General features: G+C 33.4%; 1 protein-coding gene across 8 annotated transcripts; it reads left to right on the forward strand.

The window, feature by feature from the left end:
• The first annotated feature begins 18,376 nt into the window (after positions 1-18,376).
• Positions 18,377-21,835, forward strand: LOC106763020 (zinc finger protein 4). Of its 8 annotated transcripts, none has more exons than XM_014647173.2 (3): positions 18,766-19,286; positions 19,351-19,475; positions 20,611-21,835. In XM_014647173.2, exon 3 carries the CDS (start codon positions 20,725-20,727, stop codon positions 21,496-21,498), a length of 774 nt encoding a protein of 257 aa, XP_014502659.1. In that variant the 5' UTR covers positions 18,766-19,286; positions 19,351-19,475; positions 20,611-20,724; the 3' UTR covers positions 21,499-21,835. The 8 variants fall into 8 exon arrangements, with proteins under 8 accessions (XP_022637730.1, XP_022637731.1, XP_014502663.1 ...); XM_014647174.2 differs by having other exon boundaries at positions 18,766-19,245; XM_022782009.1 differs by lacking the exons at positions 18,766-19,286; positions 19,351-19,475 and adding an exon at positions 18,377-18,617.
• Positions 21,836-22,704: the final 869 nt, after the last annotated feature.

Below are 22,704 nucleotides of genomic sequence, written 5' to 3' on the forward strand. Positions count from 1 at the left end.
CACCAAGTGAAGCTCTCATGCATGGCCCATCATCATCATCATCATCATCTGCATCTTATTATTTTTCTAATACTAATCTTAATATTAATCATTACAAATAAATTATACATTTTTTATTTATTTAAAATAATGAAGTTCCATTTTTGTATACATTAAAAAAAGGAAAAGTTCGGCTCTACGGTAAGGCAATCACATGCAAATATGGGCTAATGTATTAATGGTTGGCAAGAGAAAAACCAGGTCCAGCTGTTCTCCCAGGTTTTCAGACATGTCTGTTCTCCTATAAACTCATTTATCGTTTATTTATTTTTATTTTATTTCATCTATTAAATATGTGAAGTTTGTTGTTTTGAGCTTCATGTTAATGGTCCAAATAAAACAAAAGAGTTTTCCCAAGTGTTTATTTGTTATTTATATTTGAAGAGCATAATTATAACAGTTAAGGCTGAGAAAGACATAGGTTGTTGATAACCCCACAAACAAAACAAAAAAAAAAAAGTGATGGGAATGGAAGAAATAAAATAAGAATGGAAGCAGCAGATCATAAAGTTTTGAGTTTATGATTGTTGTGTTGTGCTCTGATGTCTTAGCTGGAGGGTATATATATTAATAACCCTTGCTAATGAGGGAAGAGGGACTTTAAATGATTTTTAATCTTTTTTTAGTAACTAATAATGACACAAAGAAACTTTTTTTAATGCCTCTTGTTAGAGATGTCAAACCATAGGTAGGTACGTACCTATCACCCATATTTTAATTTTCATCTTTACATTTACGTTTTCTAACGCAATTTATATTTATATTAGTTAATCTAAAACATTTTGTTATATATGTCGATATTTTATGTAAGAAAAAAATCAAGTACTTATTATTTGAGTTAAGCTTAAACTTAATGTAATAAATATATATATTAGTTTGTGAGGTTGAATTACTCTAAACATTTTCATAATTTTTTTTAGTTTATGTTCATTTCAATGGATGTGATTGTTCAAGCATAATTTTAGAGAGACGGATTTACAGGATAATTCGTGTTCACTTTCATGAATTTAAAAAGAAGGAAGAGAGAAGATTTGTGGGAAACATTGCATTTTTTTATTTATGCTGATGAGAAGGAATTTGCGTTGATTTTATGAAAAATCCATTACATGGTGATGCAGAGAAATGGGGATGAGTGCTCTCTTTGTTTTTTTTACTTTATAATTTATCATCAGTTTATTCCATTTTTATTGAGGAATTAAAATACATTAAATTAAAATAATTTTTTAATTTAAAATGGTTTGTTTTTTTAATTACTTTATTCGGTTAAACTATTTCATATATGAGTATTGAATAAAATGATACTTTATTCTTAAAAAAATATATTTTAAATATAATTATTTAATTTTACATAAATAATTTTTTTTTAGAAAATAATTTTGATTTTTTCTTCTTTATAATATTTTTTATCAATAAATATATTATTAATAAATATAATTTTATATTATTTTTATCACAAAGAATATTTTGGTGATTTTCAATTTCTACCAATTAAACAATTTTTTTTATTTGTCACATCAATCAAATTCTACACTAATTGTGACAAACTTTACTCCTAAATTCACTCTCACTTACATCCAAATCCACTCAAATGAACAATAAAAAATTTATCCTCAAATTTCCTCAAATCATTTCATTCACTTTCCCCAAATCATCTCCTCCAAGTGAACAAAACCTAAGCGTCAGTCCTCTTCTTCGTTCCACCGTCTGGTTATTCCCTTGAGTCCTCTTCTTCGTTACACCGTCCAGAGGTGTACCTGCCAAAGGTTGTCCGATGCTTAAGTCAGTTGATTGTCGGTATGGGAGTTCAATGACACAATAATAAATGTGCAGTAAATGCGAATAACCTACCTTACATATATTTATAGTTTTTGTCATAGGCTTGAGATTAATGAAATCTTAATTAGGCTCAATCATAGCCCAATACCTCTAATCATTATTTACCTTAATCTTTATATGAGCACTTAATTATGGACTTTCACCGACCGTTCATCCTCAACCGTCCGATTAGATTGATCACAGAGTGACTTTATGGTCGTTTGGTCCATATGGTAATATATATATATATATATATATATATATATATATATATATATATATCACAAACATTCTTCTTTACGTGAACAATAAAGAGCAACTACAACACGCCTTTTGTTTTATTTAGTTTGATGACGTTTTTGTTGTTAATTGTTTGCTACAAAATGGCTAATATGTATCTTTCTCACTTGATTTATTGAAATAAAAGCACTTAATTATCATTTTTCTTCAAGACATGTAGGGTGTATGTAACTTCACTACCTAAGCATTTCGGTAAGTTGAGTACTATATTTTCACTCTAAATCATTGTTGACATATTTTTCCATTAAAGTCTGGAATTGTGCATGAAAATTTGTTGTTTGCGTAGTCATAAATTCACTTTCTAATTTTGGCTTCAATGAACTCTATTTCTAGACGTTTTATAATTGGAAGAAGTAGTTTGCCTCTTTGTCTTTCTATTTGATACATGTTGTTGTATGGTAATTAATATCTCTTATATTTGTTGAATACATAGGATTTAAATTCGAAGAGAATTTCTTTGTTATAACTATCACCCACTTTGTAATATTGATGTTTTTATGGATGGTTTCAATTGAAGGTAATTAATTTGCAATGGTCCACATTCCTTAGTGCAAAACAACTCTAAAACCTTGTTGGTATGGAAGGGTTTTTCCTTAAAAAAGATTCTCTTTCTTCCAATGAATCCTAGATGTATTTTCCCCTTTTATTATGTGATAACATATAGATAATTTAGACATGGTTACAATAAATATAATTCAACATTGTTGAAAGAATTTGATTTGCAATTTCATGTTTAGCATCAATGATGTTTTAGACCAGGATTTCTATTATCTACTTTTTTCCCTTTTGTGTTTGTTTTTCTCTTTTCAATCGAACTTTTCTTTACACATGAAGCTAGTTGTAATATTTAAATTATTTTATGACTAGCAAATAACTAAAGTAATTTTAGTTAATAATTGCAATATTAGTTTTAAATTAATAACGTTATAGGATTAACTGTATGTTTGGATTTTGTTAGTTTTTACAAGGACATTTAGGAAAGAAAAATATGAACATAAAAAAGAGAATACGAAAAACGATACACTTTTTAAATGAAACACTTTTTGTGTCAAATAAAGTGATTTGCGAAAAAAGTATATATAATTTCAGTTATGTTAATCCAGTAATCGATTATGATTGTTATTTATGTATCCCTTTATATGTATATATGTAGTAATGAAAACAACAACTTTTTTATGATAATAAAAAATAATAAAATTATTATTATTCTCATTATTATTATTGTAAAATTAAATATAAACAATTTTTATAATTTTATTGTAAGTAGTTTTTGTTTATATTATAAGTAAATCTTGATTAAAAAAAAATAAAAGTCAAATAAAAAAGACAAACACCTTACCATCTTATTCAAAGAATGTCTATTTTAACATTCAGCGACTCTGTTTTGATGGGGTGTGTAGGTTGTGATAAGTTTTCGTTTTATACCATTTTCATCACAAAACGATTTGAACACAAGAAAATTAAACTCTCCTCCTCTATCTGTTCGAAGACATTTGATGAACGCTCTGACTTCTTTTTCCACCATGTTTTTGTATGACTTGACACATTCCAAAGCTTTAGATTTTTTTTTTTTTGAAAGCAAATACACACCCAACCTTTACGGCTATAATCATCAATGAAGCTTAAAAAATATTGTTTTCCACTATTGGAGACGGGTTCTATGGGTCCACAAATATCTGCATGTATGAGCTCCAAGGTGGTGTTGTCATGCCATTTGCTTGTCTTGAGAATTGGAGTTCGTGTTGTTTGTTAGTGAAACAGTCAAGACATACAACACCAGAGGAATCAAGTGTCGGTAAACCATGTACCATGTTCAGTATTTGCAGAGTCTTCAAGTCTTTGTAGTGTAGGTGACCAAACCTCTGATGCCAAAGATGAGTGAGATCAGATGAAGTATGTAAACATTCTTTAGTAGAAGAAGGAGTGATGAAACTTTCATCAAATACAATGAACATACGATTTGTGCTCATGTTTGTGTGAGCAATCAAACCTTTAGATGGATGATAAATATTGCATTCTCCATTTTGCATGAGAATGGAAAGACCATTTTCTTGCAACTGGCCAATGCTTAACAAATTTTGTGAAGTTCAGGGACATAATATACATCTTGTAGTAGAAAAGTAGTGCCATTAAAGACTAATCTGACACTTCCTGTGCCAACAACAATCATTTGAGAGTCATTACCACATTTGATAAAATGTTTAGCCTCAGACACAAATTTGACGAAAGCACCTTTATCACCACACATGTGATTAGAACACCCGGAATCCAAAAACCATGCGACCTTCTTGTTGACTCCTTTATCGATGGTAGCCATCAAGAGCAAATCTTTTACGTCATCTACTTCTGCATAATTTGCTTCTTTTTGCCATTGCGGACATTCATAGTGGAAATGACCCAATTTGTGGCACTTGAAACATTCCACATTTGTTTTTGAGAAAGGTTGTCTTCCTCTACCATGTTCATAACCTTGGTTGGACCCTCTACCTCTTCCTCGACCTCTGCCTCGACTACTTTATGACATCAATACTTTCTCATCATTTCAGGTGATTCGTTTAAACTTTTGCTCATGGATAGCCAAGGAATTTTGTAGTTTGTCAATGGACATGGTCTTTGTGTCATGTGATTCCTCAATCAAGACCACCACATAAGTGAAACAATCTATCAAAGTGCGAAGTATTATTTCAACCACCTTGGAGTCAGGCATATTTTCTCCAATGTTGCGCATCTTGTTGGCCACTATCATTACCCTGGAAAAATATTTCATGATAGTTTCGGTTTCGATCATTCTTGCCCACCTTTTCACTGCTATTCTTGTACCATCATGGAGCTCACCTCTATAAACCGTTCCAAAACCTCCTTGTCTCAATATGTTCTTCTCACTGAAGTTGTCCGTGACATTTCTCAGAACTTGTATGGAAATGACCATGTTTTCGACTTCAACCATTTGGATATCTCCTACCTCACTACTAGGTATAGTTCACGTTTCATAGTTCCACCAAACTTGCATACTCAGGTGCCAAGTATCCAAAAGTTCCTACAATTCTTGTCTCTATAAAGGGTTTTCCTTCTCGAGCAAGACGCACAAGACAAAAATCAGCAACCTTCGCCCTCATATAATCTTCAAGGAGAATGTTTGAAGGTTTTAAGTCCCTGTGTATGAAGCTTTGATGGGTGAATCCATGGAGGTACTCGACACCCCTAGCCACATCTAAGGCAATCTTCAATCTTCTGATCCACTCTAGTGGTTCCAGTCCTTCCTCTGGCCAGTTGAAAAGATGCCTACTCAACGTTCTTTAAGGCATGTTCTCAAACACAAGCAACTTCTCATTCCCGTCCAAGCAGTAACCTAGAAGAGTCACAAGATGCCGGTGGCGAACTTTTATCAAAACAACAATTTCATACTTGAATTTTGTTGCACCCATCCCTGTTATTGCCCCCACACTCCATTCTTTTCACTACTATTCTTTTACCATTATGGAGCTCACCTCTATAAACAGTTCCAAAACCTCCTTGTCCCAATATGTTCTTCTCACTGAAGGTTTCCGTGACATTCCTCAGAACTTGTATGGAAATGATCATGTTTCCGACTTTAACCATTTGGATATCTCCTGCCTCATTGCTAGGTATTGTTCGACTTTAACCAACACTGACACTTTGTTGTTTTTACTGATAAGTTGCAGCTTGTGTATCAGGCACCGTGAAGCTCTGATACCAGTTTGAAGAGTATATGAATATTCTGGTGCAAAACTGTGTGAAACTGTGCTACTTTATTTCTTCAAAATATGTTATTATATAGCCAAAAAAAATACATAAAACTTAGTCCACGTATAAATTATGTGACCATGTTCAAAACAAACTATTATTAAAATAAATCATGATATATAGGAATGATCTTATTTTGAGGAATAGTTTGTTTCGAACATGGTCACGTAAGTTATATGTGGACTAAGTTTTATGTATTCTGTTTGGCTATATAATAGCCTAATTAATCAAACTAGATTTTTCTAAGGTATACTATTCCCATGAATACCATAATAGAACACTTGGTCATTTTGACTTGAAATATATTTATTGCCTACTCTATTCCAACTATTTATTTGAGAACTGACTCAATACGACATTGCTCACAAAGACATGGTGTGGTGAAGGGAAGTTATACAACTAAGTGATACCTGCATACTCAAGTGCGAATTATCCAAAAGTTCCTACAATTTTGTCTCTATAGAGGGTTTACCTTCTGGAGCAAGACGCACAAGACCAAAATCAGCAACCTTTGCCCTCATATCATCTCCAAGGAGAACGTTTGAAGACTTCAGCTCCCTGTGTATGAAGCTTTGATGGGCCAAATCATGGAGGTACTCGACACCCCTTGCCACATATAAGGCCATCGTCAATCTTCTGTTCCACTCTAGTGGTTCCAATCCTTCTTCTGACCAGTTAAAAAGATGCCTACTCAACGTTCCTTAAGGCATGTTCTCAAACATAAGCAACTTATCATTCCCGTCCAAACAGTAACCTAGAAGAGTCACAAGATGTCGGTGGCGAACTTTTGTCAAAACAACAATTTCATACTTGAATTATGTTGCACCCATCCCTGTTATTGCCCCACACTCCATTCTTTTCACTACTATTCTTATACCATTGTGGAGCTCACCTCTATAAACCGTTCAAAAACCTCCTTGTCCTAATATGTTCTTTTCACTGAAGTTGTCCGTGACATTCCTCAGAACTTGTATGGAAATGACCATGTTTCCAGCTTCAACCATTTGGATATCTCGTGCCTCACTGCTAGGTATTGTTCGCGTTTCATTGGTTCCTCCACCACTGACACTTTGTTGTTTTCACTGATAAGTTGAAGCCTGTGTATGAGGCCCCGTGGAGCTCTGATAACAGTTTGAAGAGTATATGAATATTCCAGTGCAAAACTGTGCAAAATTGTACTACTTTATTTCGTCAAAATAGGCTATTATATACTTGTATGTGTGTTATCCAAGCTTGGTAGAAGCGAAGATGAAGAAGAGGACTCCATTTGACTTCTACCTTCATAAGCCTGCCACTTCTTAAGTGCTTGTGGCAAGGACATGTCAAGGTCAATGCCATATATATCTTCAGAATTCTGATAAGATAGTTTCTAGAGTTCAATCAGAGAAGAAAGCACGTTAACAGTATGAGCCATGTCAGGCCTTTGAAATGGCTCCCTGGCACAACAGTGGCCAATTAACTCTCCAACAGTGTGAATACTGGCAAGAGTTTCCTCATTTAGATCATTTGCAGAGTCAATGGCTTTGCAGAATGAGTCTTTATTTATGGACATTCTGCGGAACCATGTTACAAGGTGCATGCTATCCTCGGGTTGAGTCTCATCAAGTGCTTTTCTTCCTGTTATCAGCTCCATCAATATCACCCCAAAGCTGAACACGTCAACTTTAATTGTCACATGGCCAGTCACTACAATCAAATAACTCCACCAACACTAACACTTTGTGGTTTTCATTGATAAGCAGTAGCTTGTGTATCAGGCCCTATGGAGCTCTGATACTAGTTTGAAGAGTATATGAATATTCTAGTGCAAAACTGTGCAAAATTGTGCTACTTTATTTCGTTAAAATAGGTTATTATATACTTGTATGTGTGTTATCCAAGCTTGGTAGAAGCGAAGATGAAGAAGAGGACTTGATTTGACATCTACCTTCATAAGTCTGCCACTTCTTAAATGCTTGTGGCAAAGACATGTAAAGGTCAATGCCATATATATCTTCAGAATTCTGATCAGATGGTTTCGAGAGTTGAACGAGAGAAGAAAGCACGTTAACAGTATGAGCCATGTCAGGCCTTTGAAATGGCTCCCTGGCACAACAGTGGCCAGCTACCTCTCCAACAGTGTGAATACTGGCAAGAGTTTCCTCATTGAGATCATTTGCAGAGTTAATGGCCTTGTCGAATGAGTATTTATTTATGGACATTCTGCGGAACCATGTTACAAGGTGCATGCTATCCTCGGGTTGAGTCTCATCGAGTGCTTTTCTTCCTGTTATCAGCTCCATCAATATCACTCCAAAGTTGAACACGTCAACTTTAGTTGTCACACGGCCAGTCACTACAATCAAATAACTCCACCAACACTAACACTTTGTGGTTTTCATTGATAAGCAACAACTTGTGTATCAGGCCCTTTGGAGCTCTGATACTAGTTTGAAGAGTATATGAATATTCTGGTGCAAAACTGTGCTACTTTATTTCGTTAAAATAGGCTATTATATACTTGTATGTGTTTTATCTAAGCTTGTAGAAGCGAAGATGAAGAAGAGGACTCGATTTCACTTCTACCTTCATAAGTCTACCACTTCTTAAGTGCTTGTGGCAAAGACATGTCAAGGTCAATGCCATATATATCTTCAGAAATCTGATCAGATGGTTTCGAGAGTTGAACGAGAGAAGAAAGCACGTTAACAGTATGACCCATGTCAGGCCTTTGATATGGCTCCCTGGCACAGCAGTGGCCAGCTAACTCTACAATAGTGTGAATACTGGCAAGAGTTTCCTCGTTGAGATAAATTGCGGAGTTAATGGCCTTGCGAAATGAGTCCTTATTTATGGACATTTTGTGGAACCATGTTACAAGGTGCATGCTATCCTCAGGTTGAGTCTCATCAAGTGCTTTTCTTCCTATCAATATCCATCAATATCACCCCAAAGCTAAACACGTCAACTTTAGTTGTCACACGACCATTCACTACAATCAGATAGCCATTTGCATGACGGTGTTAGAAATGCATGGCTAAAAATCAATGAATATTTATATCACCAAGCAAGCAAGTCGGATAGCAAACATCCAACTGATCCAAATAAACCATATCTTCTGAAGACAAGATAAATCCAATGGGAAATTTACATTTTGAATGCACATTTAAAAACTAATGCCTTCGAAGGAAAATAGTCATGTCGATTTGTATGCATTGAACATGAATAATAAGGATGTATAGGCTTCATTCTTGAGTCTTTAGTTGAGAGTATTATATAGCTAAAAAAAATACATAAAACTTAGTTCACGTATAACTTACGTGACCATGTTCAAAATAAACTATTCCTAAAATAAATCATGATATATAGGGAGGATTTTGTTTTTAGGAATAATTTTTTTTAAACATGGTCAGGTAAGTTATACCTGGACTAAGTTTTATGTATTTTGTTTGGCTATATAATAGCCTAATTAATCAAACTAGATTTTACTAAGGTATATTATTCCCAGGAATACCATAACAGGACACTTGGTCATTGAAGAAAAGCTGTGGGCACATACCTTGTGAACATTTATGAGGTAGAAGCACTCATAATATCCTTTCTTGCATAATAAAATGGAAATTGTAACATATGGAAGCACTCAATTGTATTAAAGACCAAACATGAGAGAGTTAACCTGCACAAATTCCGATGTTGAAAAAATTTAAGGATAATCATTAAGCAGTAACAACTATTAATAGACAATCATTAGGTTTGATTATGTTGTCGTGTTATGATCTATAAATATGATTTTAGTAAAGACACTTTTTTTTCATGAGATAAAATTTCCAAGAAATTCTCTTGATAAACCCTTTTAAAGCATAATTGAAGTTATAATTATACTCCTTGGTATAAGATATTGATTTTAAAATACAATAATATTGATTTTGAATATATATAAATAATATCCAAACATGGTATAAGATATTGATTTTAAAATTCACAGGACCAAACTTCACATTCATTATTGCAAATTTGGGACTTGGAATTCTAGCTTCTGCCTACCTACATGTAATATATGAGTCTCTTTTTAATCATGATTCTCCAAAATTGTTTCAAGCATTCAAATTTCTTATCCCTTTCGTTTTGTACACAATAATTTTCACCAGAAACTGGACGGCAGTTTCTTCCCGTACCTCCATAAATTTCTCAAGAACTTCAATAATTCAATAATTTATTTTTTCTTTTTTGAATTATACAATTTCTGGAGTTTAATTTTCAGATGGCATAATTCAGAACTCATTTTTTATTTACTTTTAGATTATACAATTTAAAATTAGCTTTTAAAAAAATATTTTTCAGATTATATAATTTGAAAGTAACTTTTTATTTCTGAATTAAACAATCCAAAAGAAAACAAAATGGAAAGTTTATTTATATGGATTTACAGTAAAACATTTATAGAGGTACGGAAAGTAAATGACCACTGGACATTGCATAGCATCCAGGTAAGGCCCAATATCAGTTATTCCATTTCTTTATTTTATTATTTTAAGCATCTTACCACTATTATCTATCTCACGTTTTTAACAATTTTAACAATTATGTTTCCTCAATAATCTATATGACTCAATTATTTTTATTAAAATTATCTACCACTCATTATTCATCTAGATTCACTATATCTAAACATTGTAATGTGGATAAAGTACTTTACCTTCAGCTCAAAAATAGTTTTCCAACGTGTAACTACCCTACGTACTAAAACACACAATCAGAAATTATTATGTTAATAAATTTATTTCTATTTTTTTATAACATTGAAAATCAGACATAATCCTAAAACACAAACACAGCTGTTTTTAGTGGCGTGAGGATGACAGAAACATAGAACAGCAAAGGAAGGGTGTTTTATGGGTCGGGAATGCAACTGGATGCGTACACATTTCCACAGACAACAACGTTGGTATTTGTTTTGTAGCCCAACCCAATAGTCGTGGTTGCTTCATTCTGCATACATAATAGTTGTTATTTTCTTTTGGCCCACCTCTTTCTCTTGCTTGTTGTAGTGCTTCCCTAGCTGGCATAGTGTCCAATATTCATTAAATTGACCTTTGAAGTAGGATTTCTCTTGCTGCTCAAACAAATATCGATTTTGGTTTCTTAATGATTGGATTGACAATAGTAACTTAACATCTACTGCAACTTTACGTGTTTCAAACCAAAAATGCATCATAACAACACATTATTACGTTAAAAGAACAAATTTTTCTGTTGTCAAAGTCTGTTTTGGACCTCATCTAAAGAGTTTAGGCACACTGTGCTGACCCAACACAATCTTCAGAGAAATTTGTTATACTTATGAATCAACACATATTATTACCAATTCACTTTTAAACTCATCTTACAGAGTTTGGCTCGACTAGTCATAGGAAATTTCGTTCAAATATTCTTCCCACTTTAAATTTGTGCTGCACAAAGTTTTTCTTCAAACCGAAAGAGATTTATAGGTATCTGGTTCTGAAGGTATAGTTCTTGATAATCAGAGGGCTCGATGTTCTGTCAATGCAAGCACTGAGAATTATTTTCATTATCTTGTTATTTTTCTCTTTCAAAATTTAATTTTAATTCTTAGGATCCTTAGTCTAGTTGGATTGTAACGTGACCTTTTCTTCGTTACTTCATTCTTTTTTCCTTTTAATCTTAATAGAAAATAAATTGGACAATACCAGCCACGGGATAACAAGGATAAGGGTAGAGATGCAAGGTCATACTCTACCACATGACGTGGAATCAACATGGATTAAATATGACCTTTTCTCTAGTTTTATTAACAACAATTTTAAGTCTTATTAAGCATTAAGAAGTTTTTAGTAGCTCTGATTTGTTTTCTATATATATAAAACAAAGATTTGAATGTATGAACTAGCAAAAACAACTTTAAACCCTTCATTCTTAGCATCATCACATATGCACTTCTTGGCCATATTCCAGAAACTCGAGTGGAGGTATGCATTTTAAATTCAGCAACAGAATCATTGGTATTTTTGTGAAAGGTCTGAGGCCCAATCGTGCAAGTAGCATTTGTGGCTGACTAATAAACTAGTTTGGTACAGAAATTCAACTATGCGAGTTAAGTGGGTTGATCACAGCAAAAGTTAGTTAAAGATTATAGAAGCTTACTGGGCAAGCTGTTGAGGAAATTGGAATCATGAGCATGTGTTTGACAGTAATTTGTACATAGGAAAAGGTATTGGTATGAATACTTATCAAAATTGAGCATATGCGGCTAATCCTTGTCTCTGGTGGACACTAACTAATCAGCACTACCTTCATGTTTATGGTAAACAATTGTAAAGTGAGGAAGCATGAGAATATATTAAAAAGTCACAAGACAAGTGGAAGAATTTGCTTTAAATAATAATAATAATAGTAATGTGTAGTAGTAGTAGTAGTAGTAGTAGAGTGTAATTATCAACTAGAGTACTTATTATGTATATTTTCATTACTGCAATGGTGATAGCAGTGGTGTGATTAAGGTATGCAATTAGTGATGTTAAGTGGGGGACCGATTTTGAATAGTTATGGAGGCTAATGTGGTTATGAGCGGCGTCTTGGGAGATGAACAAAACGACGGAAAGATGAACTTGTCTCTAACTGCCATGACCAAAAGGTAGAGTGTCACTTGGTCACGTGCCATTTATGTGACAGGGTAAAAGCAAACACAATAGGATTGAAAGACACGATTCATTAAATTATGTTGTCTTCTGCACTGTCTTATACCTGTGTTAGTTTCCTGAGAGAAAAAAAAAAAAGTACTGTTCTATTGCATTGTTTATTGCTATCTCACTTTTTATTATTATCTTCAACGGGTTTTGATTGGACAAGGATGCTACATACGTGGCTAGGTTGCATTTGCCATGAGGTTTTTTAATGTTTATGTTGATCACTCTCTCTGACCTGCTTTGGACATGTGCTTAGGCCTTAATGGGCTAATTAGTAGGCATTCCGCTAGCCTAGGAATTCTTTTTAGTGCCTAAAGTGATTGAAAAATTTGCTTTGATTTGTGAAGCATATAGGCCTTATTTCTCCACTACCTTCAGCTACTTTCTCTATCTTTTTGCGTGTTAAAAGACTAATCCCCTTTGAACATGTGCTTAAGTTTCTAATGCCCCATTAAAATATTGGTTATTATGTCTAACTTTGGCTGGTTCAACCCAAAAGCATGATGCAGGATCCAATTTTGCCAAGATATATTCTTCATAAAGCACTTTTTGTAGGATAGGTATACTTCTTTATAAGCCCTGCCTTGTCAGCCCTTTAGACAAGTGCTTCTCTCTTATATTCTTTCTCCATTAAATTCATCATATTGCTCTTGGTTAACCTCATCCCCTCTAGTTTTAAATATTATTCTATGGCCTATGCATGGTTGTTGCTTTTAAGATCACATTCAAGTATGCTGCTGACACCAAATAGAGCTATGAAAAAGGCAAGAGCTTCCTGCCAAATTTTGTCTCTCTGAACCTTCTGCATTAACTTCAGATGGGATCCTATGATTTATCATCTCCTGTAATCCTTCTGCAAAGATACCATTTCCTGTTTCCTTTTTCCAGTTTCAACCATTGGAATCTTAAATAGTGACAACCTCAAACTAAATTCATCACTTTTTTTCTTTTGGACTATTTACCTATTCATCATTCATACAGTAGCATTAGTGTTAATTATCAGGATAAAGGGCATAACACAAAATCAGTACGGTTGATATGCTGTGAAAACTGAAAAGCAATGTTTGTTATACTACAATATAAATTGTACGATTGCTCAGCACAATGCAAGGGAATTAATCTGAAAATACTAAAACCAAAACCGAGGTGGTTCCTTGACATCTGCTAAACATAGAACTGTGTGAAGACAGTGTCGTTGTATTTATATGCATTTATTTTACCAAGTTAGAGAAAAAAAGAAGAAATAATGGAACACCGACAAGACACACTAAAATTCTTTGGTATTATTATTTCTAAAACCATATATCGATGTGTTGGAAGCATATTCTTCCAAAACTCAATCGATTCTTTTTTTGTTGCATCGGAGTACCGTTGTGATTGTACCCGTACAATAGATCCCATGTTGGATCCATTATCCATATGATGCTCCAATAGCAATGCCTTATGTATATGTATGCACAGTGCCTCCCCAAAAATATATTACAAAACTAGCTTTTATGTATTATTCTACTTTGTCCATCGCGTGATAATTGATGCTACCACCAACCCCATTTTAATAATTGACAGAAACAATGTTTAAATTTATAGCAATACTTATCAAGCTCCATTCCACTTTCTATACATAAACATTAATGAGATATAAACTCGGTTAATAAGGTGAGATTTTGCACCTCACTTTTATATTATAAATTGATTTTATATAGAACTTTCAACAACTACTTTATACTCAAAACTTTAAGATAATGAGTTTTTTATCTTTATAGAGTGTTTTACTTTCTCATTTTGATTCACTACGAGACTTTGACTCACACTTACATTCTTAACATGAATTTCGAACTGAGAGAGAAGAAACCAATAGAAAGCATTGCTTGATATATGTGGTTTTGAGGTGAAGTGAAATAATAAGAAGTTAGTAAGTGTTGAAATAAAAGGTTTTTACTTTTAGCAGTTGAAGCAGTGTAGTGGGTGTGGACGTAATAATTGTAGAGAAGTTGTGGTGAGACAATTGCATGTGTGTGTGGGTAAAAAATGTTAATTATTTGAAATGATGATATTAAGGGCATGGGTGATATTAAAGAAGTGAAGGTGGAAGCTTTCCCTTTTGTGAAAGATATATAGGATTGTGAGTGATGATAGTGTTAGATAGTGTAGCATGATGGATTTGTGTGACCCATATACTCATCACAAGCAAGGGATGAGAAGTGGCGTGGTTGATATTAAAGATGAAATTAAGGTAAGAAAAAGGGCGGTTGGTAGTTGAAAAAGAGCAAATGTTGGATCTATGGCCATTATGTTTGTATAATTTGGTGCGTGGAATAATGGACCATAGCATTATCTTTTAAAAACTGTCATGTTAATGATGGAAGATTGAAGGCCATGGAATGCAAACCCTCCAATCTCATTCCTTTCTTGGCTCGATTATATCCACTTGGTTTCCTATATCCTACGTAATGGTCCAAATTGTTATCCTTTTACCCGAACAAACAACAATATATGTTCCACTTCCATTTGGCACTTGGTTTAGCTATATTTTCATGTCCAATCACTTCATTCCGACTCCTATACTTTCTAACAAGACAAAACTTTTACTTTATTTTTCTTCGATAATATTAGTAATCCTTTGGGTACAATAACTAAACTTAACAAATCCTTTATTCTCTATTTCTACTCTCTTGGAATTACTTTTAAAAAAAATGTATATTTTTCGAATAATATAAAATTAACTTGATTAGATATAATCATAGGTAGTCACAATATCATGTTAGAAATTCAATATTAGGTGGAAGCCATATACGTAATAAAAATAAAAATAAGATGTACAAATTCGTTATTTTAAAGTTTTTATTGAAAGTGACGTTTCGATCTTTTATATGGAGTTATTTAGAAATAGAAAGACGTATAAATTCATTAATGTGTATTTTCTACTCTCTTGGAATTACTTTAAAATGTGTATTTTTGAATAAATATAAAATTAACCTAGGTAGTCACAATATCATCTTAGAAATTTTAGGTGAAAGTCATGGGATAAAAATAACAAAATAATAAGAAATAAAAGGACGTAGAAACTATTTTTTTTAAGTTTTGAATTAAAAGTGCAATCTCAATCTTTTATATAGACATGTTCTAAGTGTCGGATCTTTTATATATTTTCTTCGATTAATAAAAATAAATAGATCGATACTATTTTATTCTTACAATTAAGATTGTGGTATTTAATTATAAATATTGATAAAGACCATAATCAAATAAAGAAAGGAGATATTAATATAATTGAAAATATAAGAAACAAAGAAAGAACGGTGTGTTATGCACATAAAGACCCTCATATTTTAAAGTTTAACTAGATATATTAAACGAAATAATAATTTGAAAACAACATAGAAAGAAAACAAATACTTATAACAAAAAATCTCCAATACAAAAACTTAGGAAAATAGTTAGGATTTTAGGAAATAGAAAAATAACTAAGTCGATACACCCAGACTCAATGTTAAACGACTATTAAGTCAAAAGCGTCTAAAAGAGTTGAAGCTAAATGCGTAAAGTTTGTCATACCTAAAGGGTATTCAATTTAACTCTAGGGAAAATGAAACAATATTAAGACAATATCGTTGACAAAACACTCTAAAAGACTAAAACATAAAACACTAAGTAAAACACAAACAATGTTAAACCTTGTCTGTCTAAAAAGGCAAAAACATAAGAAGTGTTTTCTTTGTCTAAACAATACCATGAGCTAAAACATTGCTTCGTCTAAACGATGAAGTATTTACTCAATGCTTGGTATCCTTAGAAGAAAAGCTTAATTGTCAAACTCTACCTTAACGGTAGGAAATCAAAAAACACTTTGTTGTTCTGAGCAAGCACTAAATGACGTTAAATGCTCAACGTTCAAAAACAACAAAATTAGAAAAGACATATTAGTTGCATACACAATTTACTCTATTCTTTGTAGATAACCTACTCTACACGCATCCACAAGCTTCAAATTAAAATATCAGAAGTGGACGTTAGAGATAAAAAAGATATTCACATAATGTTCTTCACTTGAAGCGGTGTCTAAAAGAACATACAACCTACTTCAAGCAAAGTACTGAAAAAGTATGCCTGCTCTGACAAGTTGATATTATCCAACAGGCTGCTGTACACGAAGAAAGAGAAAACACAAGAGTCAAGGCCAAGAGCTTAGTCTATGAACACTTATCCTAAAAGCCTTTAAATAGAAGATCTTTGAAGTGAAGAATCAAGAGAATAACATACAAAGAAATATTCATCCTTTGAGAAGCGCATAAAAAGAGCTCATGAAAAAGAAAATATCTGAGCAGAAAAAGAGCAGAAAAGAAGAAAGACAATACTCTCGAGCTTCATTGTAAAATTGCTTAGTGAATGTAAGAAAGAGAGAAACACCTGCAAGTGTTTAGACTGTATTATATCGTAATCACATCCTCTCTGCGAAAGTAATAGTCTAAACCACTTGTAAGCAATCTTTAATGGCAATTCTAAAGACAATTAAAACACTTATAGAACTTTGTTGAGTTAAAGGAAATCTAGGCAAGGTTACTTAGTACCAGGAGTGGTGTGAATACTCATTCAAGTTTAGGGTAACATATGGTTATTCGCTAACTGTGGGTACTATTGTGGAAACCAGGAGTGACGCAAATACTCAGTTGTAATCTTGTTGAATATTATAGTAGAACCCTCTCTGGAGGAGACTGGATGTAGCTCAATTGGAGTGAACAATATAAAAATATTTGTTCAATTATCTCTTTTTTTGCCTAAATGCTTCTCTTACAAAACTTGCACTTGTGCTTTTATCTTTAAATAACAAGAACTTTCAAAGCTAAATGATTACTCTTAAACAAAGGAAGTTCTTACAAACTCTACAATATACATTCTGAATAGCACGACAAAAGTAATTATCTTTTATAACTATTCATTAGGTCGAGCATCCAAGCTTTTATTTTTTTTTATGTTGAATATTTATGTGTGAGATTAATTTCTTGTATTCAACAGAAAAAAAAATTAATCTCACACATAATTTTTACTATATTCAACACTAAAAAAAGAAAATTATCATAATAAATACATAATAATAGTAAAAAAATTATGATTATACAGAGACATAATTACAACTATAAAGAAGAAACCGTTAATATAAAATAAAGACTACACTTCAGAAAGATAATACATTGACAATGAATCTTAGCTTAAAGGTTTTACTAAATTCTTCCATACTCAAATGATTTACTAAACTCTTGAATACAACAATATCATACATTCATATCATGACATCCATGTCATGATTATACAATTAAATCCCATAAATTTTAGGAATCTTGAGATATGGAAGAACTTTATCTCTTTCCCAAATATGATGAAGCATACTCAAAAGCAATAGATAGCAGCATTTGTCAATCTTTTAATACAAATTCCACGTAAATTATTAAATGAAATTTCAATTCTGATATAAATGAAAACGGACACAAGTTATGTCTGTTCTAAGGTGCTCGTGAGAAACAAACCCAAACCGTCTTCTAAGTGAATAAATTAATAACAAGATGCTTTGATTGGTGTCTCTTTATAATTGTATCTAAAACCCAAAAGCAAGTTGAAGGAGCAGAGATGGAATTTAGAAAGAAAAAAAAAACAGACATAATTCATAAATACTATGTTAAAAAGGGTTGTTGGGAAGTGAAGGACAGGAGTTGCATTATTTATTGTGAGTGGAGTTGTTAAGAAACATATGATGTCATATCATAGTACATGGGATCATGAATAATATATGAATGGTCCGAATAGGATGGGAAGAGTAGTTATGCTAGATGGAACCAAACATGAAACTTTGAAATCTGACCCCATGCATTGGTGTTATCTGAAACAAACACTTTTGAAGTGGTGAAGATGGAGAGAGAAAGAAAGCTAGAGGCTTCAGAATCTTTGGTGGGAATAATGACTACACTGTTGTTGGCCTGTTTTTCGGTTCTTCCTCATCAACCTACTTCTACTTTCAACTTTGTAACTGCTTCTCACTTGTTAGCTTTCTCAGAAAAGTCTAAATTTTTGCAGAAGCAAAACAAAAAAGTTTAGATTTTTATATGTTGTTCTTAGCATAAACTTTTTTGCACAGTCATGGACAAAATTTTCATTTATGGCAAGTTGTAATGAGATAACAATTTACAAGCACCGTTTCATAGACTATTTACTTAAAGAAAAATAAATAAAAATTAGAGCACATTATTAATTTGATCATATCTCCCACTCTCTTTTTATATATCCCAAAACCTCATTTTCTTCCTCTGACTTCTCTGTTCCCTAACTCTCCACTTCTTTCTTACCTGTTCTTTCCCATAATTAAACATCAATACCCACCATCTCTATGTCTCTCTCTCCCCATTTACTCCTTCTTTGCTTTTTATTCCTTTTCAGTTAAACTTGTTAAATAAAAAAGAAAAAAATATCTAAGCCCACACCTTACCCTCTATTAGTGTTTCAGAAACATAGAAAACTCAATGACCAATTTTGTCTTCTCATAAACAGTCATAGCTAGGAAAGCTACACTGGAAACAGATGTCTCCGATTTCAAAGCAGTTTTTAGGTGATTTCAGAAGCAGGCCACTTTCATTTGATCTTGAAATTTGAGAGGGTATGCAACCAACCTTCTTGCACTCTCATCTATGTACTTAAGTAAGTACTGCTTGTCTTACTTTGGTTTTCACTTTTGCTTCTCTCAACTCTTTCTTGGGTTTAGATAACTCTGAATCACTGAATAAAGGAAATGGTATGTGGATTTTACCTTCAAACTTTGTGTCATCGCATCAGTGCCTGCCCCGTTTTGCCTCCACCAAAATCTGCCTCTCTAGCCAAGCCTCCAGAGTAATTTTCCTCTCTAAACTGTCATAAGTAGGCTTTCTTTGTTGCTAAACTGGGTGTTTGTTTATAAAGAATGGAAGTCAAGGTAGATTTAGTTCTAAAATTGAGAGGGACTAAGATGAAACAAGCATCTTCATGCAGTTCTTTGTTTTCGATATGTAGATGTTGTTGGATCTCCATATTAATGCTTTTCTTTGTCTCTGTTTTGTGTGCTGAATGACGGTCTTACTGTCTCCAAGCTTTGACTTGCTATTACAAACTGATGGTGTTCATGTTTTTTCTGGGTGCTTTGTCCTCTCTCTCTTTCATCAGGAGACACTCATAAAGTTCAATCTCCTTGGTCAATGAGTCTTTGGAAATATATAATAAGAAAGAATCTCCATACTAGATTCAACATTGATTTCAAAATAGATATAGTATATTACTAATTATAGTTAACAATTACAGGATTTTGATGATACTTTTCGCCATGATGAAATGTAAAAACACTGATATTGGCTAATTAATAATTCATGAACTTCATGGCATGTCCTTGCTAATCACTTACAACAAGCATATGTGAAGATTCAGACAGTATGAGTTCCTTGCTAAAGATTTTAGAATTGTATTCTACAATCTGATTTCACCCTAATTTCAAATATTCGATCTTACTTTCGTAAATGGGATGGCTTTGAATGTTTCCTTTTAAGCACTCAGCATTCTTGTTTATATGAATTTTCAGTAGGCAAGTCTAGATAGCTAGAATATAGGATGGTTGGATTTTTGTGTTGAAAATAGTAGTAGTTTTTAAACATTACATTTTTGCAACCGAATATGTCATAACAGATTCAGAAAATGCAATTAAATCATGGTTTTGCTAGCAGATTTGAGTAGAGTTACGATCACTGCTACGAAACCCATTTGTAGTTACCAATAGCTTCCAATCTCCCATTTGGCTGGCCAAACATATAATGAAACAAACAAGCACCAACTAGAAATGCTTTTCGAGCTGGGAAAGTTCATTTTTAAGCCATAGGAAACATAAAACACGGTACTTGGATGAGTATCTAGTCATCTTTCATAGTATCAGTATTGATTCAAGATTTTTGTTATGATTGCTTAATGAGCTGATTGATTTTCTTGGCTTAACTAATTGCAGGATAAAGTAAATATCCCAGAGCAAGCTCAGAAATAGATTTCATTCTGGATAATCTGGTGGTTAACTCCCACTCCTATTTGTTAAATTAGCTTCTAACTTGAGCACAGCTACATCATGAAACCAAACTTTGATCTTGAAGTTGAGGCACATGCAGAATATGAATCTGAAGTTAGCAGCCAGGTTGCTTCCAATGTTTCTATTCAAGAAACCTCTATAGGTCCTTGTAGTGACAGCCTCACTAACATTTCCCACACCACAAATCCAATTGGGAGTCATCCTAATTCAGATGCTATTTCACTTGACTTAACTCTCAACTTCAAGAACAGTGAGCCAGGGGGAAGAGATTCAATAGGATTCTCATTCTCAAGCACTAGCGAGAGCAGCAATGAACCTGCTTCTCAAACCACAGCAGCGACCATATCACGAGTCTTCTCTTGCAATTACTGTAAGCGCAAATTTTTCAGCTCTCAGGCTCTTGGTGGACACCAGAATGCCCACAAGAGAGAAAGAACATTAGCAAAAAGGGCTTTAAGAATGGGATTTTTCTCTGAAAGGTATGCCAGTCTAGCATCTCTCCCTCTGCATGGTTCCTTTAGGTCCTTAGGAGTAAAGGCACACTCTTCACTGCACCATGGTTTCTCACCAACAATGAGGCCTCCTGAGATAAAAAGCAACGCAAGATTTGATCAAGGGTATGTTGGCATCCCAATATTCTTGGAGGATGATGAGTCAGATTTGTTGTGGCCGGGTAGTTTTCGTCAGGTTGTCGAGGCAGGTGATAGTCATCAGAATTTCATACTGACTGGAAGTTCGGATTTGAGTTTTACTGGGGTCAATCCACCTGTAGACATAGAGAACTCAACACCAGATTTGACTTTGAAACTTTGAAGGACGTAATTTGGTACAGTTCCGGCCTTGAGTTGTCTGCTTTATTGTTATGTTGTTGTACAGTAAGACATGCATGCAAGGGGCCAAGATTGCCAGATTCGTTACTAGACTTGTTGGGTTTCCTTTTAGTTTCATTTTCAGTTTTCTCTTAGGAATCTTGCTTTGGTATTTTGCTTTGTATGTTTCTAATTGTATAAGGGCTCCGGGAGGACAATTTTGGAGCTTCTGTGCTTGTTATATAAATCATGTCTTTCCTTCACTGTAATTATTGAGCTTCTATGTGTTCTAGTCTTCAGTTTTTATTCTGGATTAATATTGACAACTGAATCGATCTAAATTAGTAGTACTATTTATCTCCTTTACTTAGGATTAAAAGTCATGAAAGTTGCTATATTTTATTGTGGTGGATAAATTTGATTTGGGTTCTAGTAATGACGGATATTTTCCTGGTATCATCTTGGAACTGATCAAGGCTACTTGAATTGACTGGTAAAATTCCACTCTTCAACGTTGTTTCCTTTGTGGCCAACACAGACATGGTATGTTTGTATTACGATAGTTAAGATGAAACATACCAAATTGGAAATTAAAAAAAAAATGGTTAATAACCACAAATGTTTTCAATTGTTGACATTTCTTGGTTCGTTTCTAAGAGCTGCCTCTGATACACAATAACTTAGATTTTCTGTCCCATTTTCTGGTTTGGCTAGGGCAGGTTGTGGCAGCAAGTTATTGAATCCAAAAGAATGAAAAGGATGAAAGAAAATTATTCTCATTGATTGACTGACTGACTGATATAAAAAATAGGCTTATAGATGCAAATAACAGATGTTTAAAATGAACTACTATATTAACAGTTCTAACGAATTTCAACTAAGTATCTTAAGTGTAATACTCCCCTCAATACGGGAGGAAGATGTTCTAATAACAGTTAGAGTGAGGATTTTGGTAGAAGCTTTGTGAGAACCATGTTAGTTCACTAGCAAAGCAACTTCAGCCAGTGACTATACTCAGCTTCAGCAGAGCATCTACATATGGTGGTATGCTTTTGGGCTTCCAAGAAACTAGAGAATCCTCAATGAAGACACCAAAACCCAATTGCAGATTTCCTTGTATAAGATAAGGACAAATTTCCCAGTCAAAATTAGCAGAAGACTGTAAATGAAGACTGGACATAGCAGAAAATAGAATTCCTTGACCAGGGGA

This window comes from Vigna radiata, chromosome 6, assembly GCF_000741045.1.
Source record: "Vigna radiata var. radiata cultivar VC1973A chromosome 6, Vradiata_ver6, whole genome shotgun sequence".
NCBI lineage: Eukaryota > Viridiplantae > Streptophyta > Magnoliopsida > Fabales > Fabaceae > Vigna > Vigna radiata.

What these genes read in the sequence shown, in the direction of transcription:
- LOC106763020 (XM_022782009.1), top strand. Translation starts at nt 20,725, where the DNA reads ATGAAACCAAACTTTGATCTTGAAGTTGAGGCACATGCAGAATATGAA.